Raw genomic sequence first — 14,130 nt, forward strand, 5'->3', positions numbered from 1 at the left:
TTTTTTTTAAAATTGTAAATTGACACTTAAAATTTCGGAAATTACATTTTTAGTCCCTTAAATATCGAAAATTGTACTTTGGGTCCTTACATTTTCAGAAATTACAATTTAGCCCCTTAAGTTTTCAAAATGTTCAATTTGGTCCTTAAACTTTCGAGAATCACAATTTAGCTCCTAGATTTTGGTTAATTGTATTGCGGTCATTATATTTTCAAAAATTTGCATTTTTGCCCCAAAATTTTCAGAAATTGTATATTAGTCCCTCCAAAATTTCGAAAATACTCTAACATGTCCAAAGTAATGATTTTCTCAATTTTTTGGCAATAAAAATTTTATTTGAAATAATTACATCCTTTACATAAATTAAGGCTCAAAAATCATGTCCAAGTTCTATAGTTTCCAATTTCATCCCTTAATTCCAACTATGGTAAAGCATACAACCTCATTTCCTCTAGGTTATCCTTAATCCCAAATCAATTCTAATTACCAATTTAACATTTCAGAAAGTGTCTAAGCTTCTCAGTAGCATCCCTAGCAATGGGGGGCACAAAGTGACCGTCCCTATCGAACTTCCTCACAAACTCAGCCACAGAATCGTCTCCCTGATGGAGATTCATAAATTCCTTCTTCAATCGTCCTCGGACGTCATTAGTTAAGTACTTCTCATAGAATATTTTCTTGAATCGAGCCCACGTAAGAGTAGCGAGATTAATACCATGCTCAGCTCCTTCCCACCATAAAAAAGCATCATCTATAAACTTATATGTATCACACCTCACGCGATCAGCATTTCCCATATTCAAATAGCAAAAGTGCACCTCAAGTGCTCGAATCAAAGCCTCAGCAGCAAATAGGTCAGTGGTGCCAGAAAATTCCTTCGGCCCTAGCCTCCGGAACTGATCATAGATGTCATATTGTGGCCTAGGAGCCTGCTGGAGGTGGGTGTGAATTAATATGATGATCCTCAGCATTCTCTATCTGCCTATCAGTATTTGGTGCGCGTCTAGGAGGCATTATATCTGAACGTTATCCAAATTCTAAATGTAACCAACATGCATTTAAATATAAGTTTTCTAATCATGCAATATAAACTAATCCATTTTATAATTTTAAGCATATGTAATCATGCAGGTATCATTATGAAAATTACATAAAGCATATAAACTTACAAATTTGAGGCTTGAGAACTGAGCTTCCCGGCACTGATGGAGGCACAACCTTTAGCAGGAACATTGCTATGATACCAACTGAAACGTCCACTACTCGTTTTTTTTAAAATACACTAGAATTTTTATTTTTTTTATATCCTATTAATTTCCCTAGTCTCGGCAGAATTTAAAATACACACACATATATACTTTAAAATACCTTGCACTATTTTAAAAATAAAACATCCAACCATATTTGAAAATCCAAAGGAAATAGTTCAAAACATAAAATCATCAAATGTTTGCAACTCATAACTTAGCAATAAAACTAAATCTATCAACCTCTCAAAATCCACTCAAAAGCATAATAAAATCCGTAAAAATATATTTAACATAAACTTAAAATCATAAGTCATAATCATAAGTGCGGAAAATCAAGTGCTGGTCCTCAGATTATGTGCACCTTCAGTCTAGTCAGATCAACCATCAAGACCTCCACTAGCATCAACATCATAGTCACCTGCATCGATCACACTTAGTGAGTCTAAAGACTCAGCAAACCATATTCTTGATAACAAATCATACGTTTACAAATCAAATGCAACAGTAAAAATACTTTGACTTAAAATAACATTTTCATATTATGCATAAACATTAACATTTTCGTATCATCATAAACATATTCATATTCATCATATACATATAAGTTTTAATTTTCGTTGAATTCATATCATTAATTATGATTTTCGTATTAGGGGTCGATGGATCGATCTACATGTAACCACAGTACTAGGCGGTGGGGACATCAGCGACACTCTCACCCGTCAACTGAGCCTTGGTATTCCGTATTATCGTATCACCGAGTCATCGTATTAGTCACAATTACTTCACTTCCTTCAACATTTCATATTCTAATCGTTTTATAAAAATTAAACATGCATAAATCGTTTTTCTTTTAAACCAAGTATGCAACATATCTTTTAGTCTAAATGTTTCATCATAAAATTCCATAAACATTTACAATAATCATATTAACATATTTTACAGCATTCAGGACATTGCCATGACGTTAACTATTTTTCTGGTGTAAAATGACTGTTTTACCGCTAGACGTAAAATTTCACGATTTTGACTATTTATTATTTCCGTTGACTCTACACCATCTCAAATAATTATTTAAGTTTATAAATTTTTTTTGATATTTTTATTTAGATTAATTCATGGCTTTTTATTTATTCTTTAATTATAAATTTGTAATATTTTTTAATCGGAATTACATTCAAACTTTAATATAAAATTCTCAAATTTCAAACATAAACTTTTATTTACTTAATCTACCCTTGTTACGCATGGACCACCCCCGTGGACCCACAATTCAAGCCTTCATCATTGAAACCCTAATTACGAACCAAGAACCAAACCTTCGAACCATCTCCTAATTCCTTCGAGCCGCACCCGAGCCAGGCCCTTCCCAGACTCTCTATGGACCATGATGGACCCACTGGACCCTTAGGACTCGACCCTAACTCGCTCGAAGCCACCTACGCTAGAAGCAAGTGCCGCGGTCGAGAACCCCAAGTGCACTAGGACTCTTCAAACCTAGTTAGAACTCTAACTATCGAGCCAGCCCCTGACCCAGCCCCTCGTGAACCATCTCAGGACCCTAGAGACCTAGCCTAGCCCAGCCTTAACCACCATGTCCGAGCCACAAGTCCCTGCGCACAGCTTCATCCCTCGACAAGCCGCATTAGGACTCCTTCCCAGCCATTGTGCTCGAGCTCTAACGTGGCTAGCACTCCTCTCCTGACCTAACCACGCCCCAGTCCAACCCTGTTCGGCCCAAATCATAGCCATGCATGGTTGTTAACCTTAACCGGAGCCCTTGACAATAAAATCTAAGGCTTCGGTTCCAACTTGTTTCAAATTTATGTGCGTGCCTTTGTGTATTTTACGCACGAAAATCCGTTGACGGTGCGAAGAACGGCGACGAGAAAACTCTAGGCTGAGTTCCCTTGAAAATTTTGAAACTTTTCCCTTGAAAATAAATGTGTACCGTGTGTTTTAAGGGAAGAAAGAGTTATGGTGTTGAGGGAGAAGGGGCGTGTAGTTTATAAAATAATGGGGGTAGAGTTTTGGGCTTAATATTAGATAATAACACTTGTAAGCAGGCTTGGACCCATTTGTATGCAACAATAGGCACAATAGCCCAAAAGTGCATTTAAAAATTATTTCGTTGAGGAAAGTTCGTGAAATTATTAGCCGAGCTGTCAAAAATTTGTATTTTTGATGAAAATCGAATACAGATAAAATTTATTTCTCGGCATATAAAATCACCTAAAACTCCTTATTTTCAAAAATAATAAAAAACATCAAAATTATTTAAAATAATTAAAAACAATTATTTAATAAAAATATTTTCCATTTTTCAGCCATCGGTCTCCGTTTCTCGATCGCAACTCGAACAACATTTATAAATATATTTTAATGCATTCAAGAAGAAAAATACTTTAAAATCACCTAAACATATCAAACATAATTAATTTAAGCAATTAAAATAATTTAATTAGTTATTTCTCATTTTTCCTAGATTTGCATGCAGTTGGATTACGTCGTCTTAATATTGGACCTTAAAATAATCCTTCCAACTCTTTTATCTATAAAGCTAGTGCGGAAAATAAATTACTCTAGGGAGTGTATTGCCGCACTCGATCCCTTCAAACTTCAGCGCCTCTTATAAAATTTTACATGCAACATGCAACTAACATTTATATTATGCATCATAAAAGAGTTTAAAAGGATTTTAGCATATAAAATATAAAGCAGTAAAAACTCACACATTTGAGGCGTGACTTTTTGCGCTTCTCGGAGTGACAGTACACAACCCTTTGGGGATCCTTGGCTCTAATACCAACTCAAAGGTCCAATAATTTTTTTTTTAATAAATCATAAACTCGAAAATTTTTAATTATAATCACTTAACATTTTCATAAATCATAATAAATTAACAAATAAAATCTCAAGTGCCCAAAAACTCTAAATCGTCAACTAACCAAAAATCATATATTAACCTTTAAAAAGATCAATTAACATCAAAATAAAGCATAAAAATCCCTAATAAAATCATTAATAATAATCCTTATAAATCTTTAATCTATCAAGAAAGTGCGGAAAATAAAAGTCCCTTGGGAGTGAACTGTCGCACTCGATCCCCTCAAATGTCAGTGCCTCTTTATATCATCAAATCCTGCAACATTCAAACTAGTGAGTCTAATGACTCAACACGTTATAAACATGAGAAGCAAGTAATACATATATAATCACATGCAATAAAATCATACTTTTATTTAAAAATAGCTTTTAAGCATAAATATATCGTAAATAGTAAAATCATTTAATCGTAAAACTTTCAATCATTTATCAGTTTGGGTGAAGTTTGACCCTTGAAAGTGACTAGATTTTATCCTCTGGTCGACTGATCGTATTTCAGCTCCACATGGCCCATGGGGGCGGGCACTAGGCTCCGTCATAGAAATACGATAGTCGGGCTCGTCCTGGGCCTTTTCCCGTAAACAAGCTCTCTCTAGGACCTTTTCCCTCACGACATCTCCACAAAATTGTAAGTTCTCCGTTCCTTCTTAAAACGAATCACCCACATATCATATATCATTTGTCACATTCAATTCACATCCCTCAAAATATTTTTTTTCCTTTTCTTTTAAATCATAAAATATCATAGCTTTCCAAAAATAATATTTTAACAGTAAAAATTGTACAACTTTACCATTAATCATAAAATATCACATTTTCATCAAAAGCATCATTTTAAATTATTTAACATGCGTTATGACTCTTTGGGACGCTACCAAGCTTTTACTAATTACCCAAGTGTAAAATGACCGTTTTGCACCTAGATGTAAAATTCCCGATTTTGACTTTTTCTTATTTTTAATGACACGGGCTTATCTCAATAATTATTTCAACATAATTCTAATTTTCCAAAATTTTATTCATCTTAATTTGAGGCTTTTAATTTAATTCTTTAATTAATAATTCGTGAGGCGTTTAATTCCTAAATAAATTCAAAACTTAATGTTTTCTTCTCAAACTTTAAACATTGACTTTTTATTACCTAAACTACCCTTGTTAGCCATGAACCACCCCTATGGACCCATGGTTTAAATTATGTTCATTAATTTTGAGATTTTGACCCTTGATAGAACCCACTGAGTCATCTACCTATTTTCTCGAGCCACGGTCGATCCAACTCGAGTCAGACCCAATCCAAGCCATCAAGGGACCTCCTGACCAACCCTGACCCTTAGAACCGGATCCTTCACGCTGCACATGTGAGAACCCGAATTTAATTATTCAGTATTTGGCAAGAATTAGAAATAATTATTTTAAGTGCTAAATTAAAATAATTACGCCAAATAATTATACTTGTGAGTTAAAAATATGTATTAGAAAATATCGGAATTATAGACGATATTAAAATGCATATCGGAATTTAATAGCACGCGAGAGTTGTAATTTTTGGATCGGGTCACATTCTAGCAATTGGGCTAAATAATTGAATTCATGTATATAGATATGTGTTATAGGAAGCCCATTTGCCCCAAGCCCAATCCATTTCTTCCTTTAAATCTCTCGTTTCTTCTACAAGCATCCATTTCCTTCTCTTCTTGCATCTCCTCTAGCTACCGAGCTGTTGCTTCATTAATTTTCCAGCCTCTTGCTTGTCATTTTTCTTGGTTCTTTAGAGTGTGAAGAGGTCGATTCTAACTCTATTTCAGTTCAAAGGAAGCTTTTGAAGGTAATCCCTAAGCCTAGGTTTTAAAAGTTTGTCCATGGAAGAAGTTGGTTGCTGTTTTTTTCGAGTTGCAGGTTTTTGAGTTCTGTTTTTTGGGTTTTTGGTGTGTTGTGCTCTAAGATTCTTGACTTTTTGTTCATAAATAACATATAGCTCTATGTCTAAGCTTTCTGTAGTCACTGACGAAATGGAATTCCAATTAAAAACGAATTTGATATGATTTTTTTTACCAAACTGTGTCAAAATTGAAGGCTGTGTTGGAGCTGTGCAGATTAGCTTCTGTAATTCGAGTTTATGACATTTATGTTCTCAGTGTTTGAACTTGTGATTCAAAAGAGAGTTGTAGAGCTATGCGTTTTCTTCGTATTGATATAAGATTCGTTAAAATTCAATAAGAATTGAGGTCGTTATGCTGTTTTTGCCGGAACTGCTCAGTACAGACTTCTGTCCGTGAAGTGTGCATGTAGTAGCGCCTTCTTGTTAATTCTGGGATTATTCTGTTAGGATTCTGGAATTGGTTTCTTCTAGGAAAACTTAGATATTTGAGTTGTATTTCATCTCCAATTGGCGGATATTGATTTGAGTAAAAAATGAGTTAGATATGAATTTTATACTTCTAAGTGTCGAAACAAAATCTGTCACAAACCTTGCATCTCATGGTTGCTGGTTTCGAGCGTTTTTCAGTGTCGAGATGATTGAATTTCATGTTGAAGTCTTCTGATGAAATATGGAATTTTGAGTTAGGATTCCAGCCATGTATGATAAGTGTGTTTTGGTTAAGTTTTGCTTGAGTTATGGCCTTACAACCGAGCTTAGGTCCAAGCTGGAATTAGTAAAATTGTTTTTGGCTAAGAGTTGAATATTTATTTGATGGTAATTAATTATTTGCCACAGGTTTTAGTAGCCAGGAAGCACCGGGGAGTTTATAAACTATTGTGGTAATTTAATTTGAAGGTTAAGGTACGGATTGATCGATTCCTTACAGCGTCTATAACGACGTGTAATTAAATTGATGTGATTTTATGAAAAGTATGTGTTTATGTGCTTTTTGTGCTGTTTGGATGTATTTCAAGATTATTTCTCAAAATTTTTTAAATAAATCTGAATTTTTAAATATATTGGAATAATCTATGGATTTATATGCATTGTTGAGCACGCATTCATATCGAGCCATGACTCCGTTGTTTCCGAGATCTCTATTTACTCTTGGATGATTTATTTAGACATCAGAGCCGAGGGCGTTTAAGCGTCACACCTCTGATGACTAGTGGAAGGGCCGAGCAGTTCTGCACACTGACACCCCTGACGCAGATGTGCAGGGCCGAGGGCGTATTTGACACGTCACACCCCTGGCACATGTGGCCACAGTTGTTGCTTTCGTTTCTTTGGATCCAGTTTGATACCCGAGATTATTGGTACCCTACATGCATTGCATTGCATTGATTTTATCACATGTCATTTATTTATGTTGTAATTTATTTGATCTTCGTACTAGGGTTTGACCCATGTCCCTCGGGGCTGCTGTGGTTTGTTTTGTGATTCCATAGCAGGTTATACAGGTGGTTCTGATGCAGCTGGCGGAGCGTTTGCCAGTGGAGCCTAGTGAGTCGGTTTGAGTTGGGAGTCCCCATATATACTTTTTATATTGAGTCATTTGCCGAGGAGATGCCTCGTGTATTTGTATGGTTATATTTTGAGTGTTGGATATTATTTGGTGTGATCGAGCCTAGCTGGCTCTATGTGCAATTGGTAATTCTGTTTGTTTTATTGGACTCTATTTTCGAGTATAAATGTTTTGTTGTGTTGTTTTGGAATTTTTGGTATGTCCTATTTACGGGGAGGTCATGCCGAAATTTCTGTAGGCCCAAAATGGAAAATTTTTATTCGTTTTCGCTGTTTACGCTAATAAATCCTGTTGTTTGATAATTAAAAATTAATCAGGAGCACAGGCCCTCACAGTTGGTATCAGAGCGTAACTGGGGTATGCTCGAATTAGAGTCTAGGACACTCGAGTTTAGACAAAAATAAATTGATTGCGTATTTGATTTACTACTTGCTCTTTATTTGATTTGCATGCTATGATTATTTAACTTAGCTTAGATAGAGCTGGTAGTGAAATAAGTTTGACGCTTCGTTTATTTGTACCTAGTGGAGTATGTTTTAAATTTCCTTGAACCCCTTCAGTGCTTACTATTATTTTTCTGCTTGTGGATTAATCCTTGTGTCTTGTAGAATGGCACCGGGAGGAAGAGGCAGAAAAGGAAAAGAAGTTATCCAAGAGTCTGAAGCTCAGAACATAGGGAATACTGAGGGTATTGACAGAGGTAGACGTGGCCGCCCTAGAGGAAGGGCAAATCAAAATGTGAATATAGAGGTAGAAGTAGAGCAGGAGCCACCAATTCGTCCGAAAAAGCAGGTTGCAAGAAATGTTGAAGTGGATCGCGAAGTTCAGCAGCTGACCCAAAGAATGAGAGAAATGGAGTTAGTGATTGCTAGATTCCAAGATATGCGTCCTCCAAAATTCTTTGGAAATGAAGGTGGTGAAAAAGCAACGGCATGGCTGAAGAGTATGAATTATTTATTTAATTTGGTGGAGTACACTCCAGAACTAAGACTCAAGTTAGCTGTTTACCAACTCAAAGATCGAGCACAACTGTGGTGGGAAGCCACAGAGGAAGCAATCCGAGAATCTGGTCAGATAATTTCATGGGAGGTAATCCGTACTCATTTTATTCAAGAATACTCGCCTCCATCTTATTATTCTGCTAAGGAAGCCGAGTTCAATCAGTTAGTTCAGGGAAATATGTCAGTGGGAGAGTACGCCTCTCAATTTTCTGCTCTACTAGCTTATGTACCTCATGTATCAAATAGTGATCGATCCAAGCTTTCGCGTTTCATGCAAGGACTAAATCGGACGATACATACGTTGGTTATGACTGGAGCACCAACTACTTATGCAGAAGCGGTAGAGAAAGCAAAGAATATTGAGGCTAGTTTGCTTTGGGGAGGATCACAATAGGTTCCATCTTTTACTTCCCAAGGGTCCGGGAGTAGCATTCAGATGCCCGTGGGCATACCTCCTTATCAGCCTCCACAGTCAAACCAGCCACTGAAGAATCAGAAATTCAGAGCTAAAGGAAAGCAATTTAAGAAGAAGTCTTACAGTAGTTAATCTAGTTCAGGCAGTTCTCGTGGAGGAAGACCTAGTGGTTATGTTCGAGATTCTTGTGGGAGATGTGTAGGTAGGCATCCTACTACCCAGTGCACAGGAGTTCAAGGAGACTGCCATACATGTGGATTACCAGGGACATTATGCGAGAGTTTGTCCTAATGCGGGAAGACATCAGTATCAGCCCTCACAGTTTAGCCAGTTTCCACGAGCCCCAGTGCCTAGACCATCTACTCCACAGCCTAGCTACCAACAGCCGAGAGGATCTGCTCAGCAGTACTTTCCAGGACCTCAGTAGGCTAGGGTGCATGCTTTGACACAGGACCAGGCTCATGAGACGCCCGGAGGGGTCATTGCAGGTATATGCTTTATTTTTTATCATCCTGCACGTCTATTGATAGACACGGGAGCATCTCATTCATTTTTGTCTGCTGCATTTATCGATGAGCATGAGATAGCTACTACCTTGTTGTTGGATACGGTGTCTGTGTCTACCCCTGCTGGTGTGTATTTGATGTCTAATCAGATAGTTCTGAACTGTGTGATAAGATTTGATGATAACCTTATGATAACTAATCTAATCAAATTATCTATGTCTGACTTCGACTCTATTTTGGGAATGGATACTTTGTCGAATTATCGAGCCACCGTTGATTGTTTCCATGGAGTTGTCAGATTTAGACCTTATTTTGGCGATAAGAGGAACTTTTATGGTAATGATTCTCAGTCACGCATTCCATTAGTGTCAGCAATGGAAATTTTTAGACTACTATCGGCAGGGAATGAAGGATTCATGATTTATGCAGTTGATGTCACCCAGGAAGAAATGTTGAAAGTTTCAGATATTCCTGTGGTAAAGGATTTTCCTGATGTATTTCCTGATGAAATTCCTGGCTTTCCGCCTCAAAGGGAAATAGATTTCAGTATTGAGTTAATGTCAGGGACGAATCAAATTTCTAGAGCACCGTATCGTTTGGCTCTAGCGGAGTTGAAAGAACTCAAGGAACAATTACGAGACTTATTGGAGAAAGGTTATATTAGACCAAGTATGTTACCTTGGGGAGCTCCAGTATTGTTTGTAAAGAAGAAAGATGGGACGATGAGGATGTGTATTGATTACCGGCAGTTTAATAAAGCTACAGTGAAGAATAAATATCCACTCCCGCGTATCGATGACTTGTTTGATCAGTTGCAGGGTACGTCTGTGTATTCCAAGATCGATCTTCGTTCTGGATATCATCAGCTTAGAGTTAGAGAAGAAGATGTTCCTAAAACTGCATTTTGGACACGTTATGGGCATTATGAATTCTTAGTCATGCCTTTTGGATTGACTAATGCTCCAGCGGTTTTCATGGATTAGATGAACCTGACCCTCACCGACCTTGAACCACACCCAACCCCAGCCAAACCCAGCCCCTGACCCTAGACCAGCGCTGCAAGCCACCTGAACAAGAAGCATCAGTCGTTTGCTTAGATGCTCTTCCATGATTTGCTTGAGCCCACGTCGAGCCACCCAGCATAGCCCCCTGAATCGAACCCTTCCTAACCCTCTTTGGACCATTCTGAGCCATCACCTAGACAATCTAGCCCAGCCCTTAACCCCTCGATTGGTGCAGCTCCTCGGCCGTGCAAAATACAAGCAATGGAAGAGCCCATGCGATCATGGACTCTTCCTAATTAACTAGCCACGGGTCCTAGCCATGCCAGGACCTACCAGAGCCTAGTAAAAGACCCTGACCGAGTCCCAACCAGCCCTGGCCGAGCCCCAATTGACCACACCCAAGACGCACCCCTATGGAAGCTAATCATGTGAATTGTGTCCTAGAAAAACCCTAGGTGTTCATCCCTTGTTCAAGCATGATTCCAGCATGTATTTTCCCTTGAATTAATCATTTTCTAACCCTATATCGTCCTACGTTGGCAGCGTACTCGTTGGAAATCATATCACGATCACTTATACGTAAAAACAATGAAACTTTTGAAAATATTTGACAAAATGTTAAACCATCGACCGTAAATATATTACATGCAAAAACAATTGAAACATGCATATTATGATTTGAATGATTCGTAAAAGGCTTTAGAAAACGTGCATGTGCGTTTAAAAGGCTCGAATATTCAATCGTTGGCGAGGATGCGAAGTTGGACGACCGAACGACGAAAAACCCTAGCTTTTCTTCTTTCTCAAATTCTCAAAAATGGTATGTGTTTAGTTGTGTATTTGTGGCTGATATAAGGCTGAATAATGGGGTGGAAGAAGCCCTAGGTTCTTATTTATAATTTTAATTAACACGATAATTGGCTTTGGTTTTGGGCCTCTTAGTATGAGCAATTGGACCAACTCAATTGAGTTAAATTGAGCTCAATAACTCTTTATTTAATTGAAACATAAAATTTTATAAAAATTAGTTTCCAATAATAATAATTTTGATCGTTTAAAAACTCCTTGTTTGACAAAAATCGGTTTTCCGGTAAAAATCGAGCTTGACTCGTAAAATAATTCGAACTATACTATTTTGAGAAAAATTAAATCATTTTTAATCATATTAGGAAGCCTTAAAGTATTTAATGAAAAATAAATATTCTTTTCTTGGTCGTCCCAGTCTCCTTTCCCAGCCTATTATCGAATATTCGGGTAAGTAAAATCCTTCAATTTCATGAAATCATGTCATGTAATCATTTAATCATGCAATCATACCTTTAATCATTTAATAAATATCAATTAAGCATTTAAAATCAATTAAATAAAATAATTAAGCAATTCAAATAATTTGCATGCATGTGGTTTACGTAGGTTTGGTTTTTCCGACGTAACAAATTTCCCCCCTTAAAAGAATTTCGTCCTCGAAATTTGCCTTGTCTTGATAAATTCAAAGCTTGGCTCCCCTAATCACTTCATATTTAACCCTCTTAGCTTAATTCTTACTCTATATTTTGGTCCCAAAATCTCAAAGATTGAATTTCTAACCCAAAATCTTCAATGTCGACACATAAATCAACTCTATTTTCCTTTAAGTGCTTCATTATCCCAAACAATTCCCTTAACCAATTTTTAACATTTCATGCAATAAAAGCATCGAAAGAACGTTAAACGACGAGGTTACCAGAATTAGTGTTGTGTCGGCTCTGCCTCAGCCTCAGCCTCCTCATCTTGCATCACATAGACCCTTCCAGTCGTGGGTTTCATGGGCTTTGTGCAATCCCCAGCCATGTATCCCAATTCCCTGCACTTGTAGGTTCCCCACATGCACATGCCATAATGTGCACGATTGCACTCTTTGCACAGTAGTTTCTCATCAGTCTTCGGAACGTTCCCTCTAGGTGGTTGTCCTTGTGGTTTTGGTTCTGGTTGCTTAGATGGTCCCGTATAAGGCTTCTTATTATTTTGACTAGCTTGCTGAGCACGATTCCTCTTTCACTGTAACTCCCACTCAATATCCTTCAGTGAGTGATAGGCTCTAAAAGCTTTGGCAACGACAGTAGTGTAACCAGTGGGATCGCCGAGCATCACATCACGACGGATAGTCGGCCTCAAACCATCAAGGAAGTGTCGTAATTTTTCAGCAGCATCATTCACAATCAAGGGAACAAAGTGACAGCTCCTATCAAACTTCTGCACAAATTCAGCAACAGACCAATCCCTCGACAGATACTCATAAACTCTCTCTTAAGCCTATAACGAACATCAGAAGTGAAATATTTATCATAGAACACCCTCTTGAAATCCTCCCATGTCAATATCGCTAGATTCACTCCTCGTTCTGCCCCCTCCCACCATAAGGAAGCGTCGCCCTTCAGTAGAGAGTGCAACGAACTCGGTCAGCGTCCGCCATATCCATGTAATGAAAAATCACATCTAAAGATCAAATCATCCTTAATTATCGAATGGATCAGTAGTGCCATGAAAATCCTCGGGGTTCATCCTCCTAAAACGCTCATATGCAGCCTCTGGTCTAACCCCCGCTCCATTTCTTACATGTTGCTCTAGTAAACGAGCCATACCGGCTAGTACACGGGCACTAGCATCTTGATTAGGTGGGGGCTGTGGAATCTCCTCCTCATGTCTATCCTCATCATTTCTACGCAAAATCCTTCTAGGAGGCTTCTCTGTATACGTCGTCCGAACCACGTAACCAACATGCATTTAAAATTTTACATGCAACATGCAACTAACATTTATATTATGCATCATAAAAGAGTTTAAAAGGATTTTAGCATGTAAAATATAAAGCAGTAAAAACTCACATATTTGAGGCATGACTTCTTGCGCTTCTCGAAGTGATAGTACACAACCCTTTGGGGATCCTTGGCTCTAATACCAACTCAAACGTCCACTAAATTGTTTTTATAAATCGTAAACTAAAAAATTTCTAATTAAAATCACTTAAGATTTTCATAAATCATAATAAATTAACAATTAAAATCTCAAGTTCCCAAAAACTCTAAATCGTCAACTAACCAAAAATCATACATTAACCTTTAAAAAGATCAACTAACATCAAAATAAAGCATAAAAATCCCTAATAAAATTATTAACAATAATCCTTCTAAATCTTTTATCTGTCAAGCAAGTGTGGAAAAAAAATGTCCCTTGGGAGTGTACTGCCGAACTCGATCCCCTCAAACGTAAGCTCCTCTTTATATCATCAAATCCTACAACATTCAAACCTAAGGAGTCTAATGACTCAGCACGTTCTAAACATGAGTAGCAAGTAATACATATATAATCACAAGCATTAAAAACATACTTTTACTTAAAAATAGCTTTTAAGCATGAATAAATCGTAAATTGTAAAATAATTTAATCGTAAAGCTTTCAATCCTTTATCATTTTGGGTGAAGTTTGATCCTTGAAAGTGACTAGATTTTTATCCTCTGGTCGACTGTGATGGATCGTTTGTGCGAGCGCCTTTGAAGGTATTTCGCACACAACAACCTTCAATGAGCTTCAATAGCTCGTGTTCTAAGAATATTAACACCGATGAATTAAATCGAGTTTGGTT

General features: G+C 37.3%; 1 protein-coding gene and 1 long non-coding RNA gene across 2 annotated transcripts in view; both read left to right on the forward strand.

Annotated features, from left to right (window-relative positions):
- Positions 1 to 5,835: 5,835 nt before the first annotated feature.
- Positions 5,836 to 8,354, forward strand: LOC142505807 (uncharacterized). The gene is made up of 3 exons (XR_012804502.1): positions 5,836 to 5,961; positions 6,853 to 6,918; positions 7,509 to 8,354. It is a non-coding gene; the product is annotated as an uncharacterized LOC142505807 (long non-coding RNA).
- Positions 8,355 to 8,434: 80 nt separating this feature from the next.
- LOC142504950 (uncharacterized) overlaps positions 8,435 to 14,130 on the forward strand; it is a 30,921-nt gene continuing 25,225 nt past the window's right edge. The window contains exons 1-2 of the mRNA XM_075617786.1: positions 8,435 to 8,951; positions 9,529 to 10,173. Coding sequence (XP_075473901.1) covers positions 8,435 to 8,951; positions 9,529 to 10,173 — 1,162 coding nt within the window. The remainder of the gene's footprint in view (positions 8,952 to 9,528; positions 10,174 to 14,130) is intronic.

Source organism: Primulina tabacum, chromosome 10 (assembly GCF_025594145.1).
Source record: "Primulina tabacum isolate GXHZ01 chromosome 10, ASM2559414v2, whole genome shotgun sequence".
Lineage (NCBI taxonomy): Eukaryota > Viridiplantae > Streptophyta > Magnoliopsida > Lamiales > Gesneriaceae > Primulina > Primulina tabacum.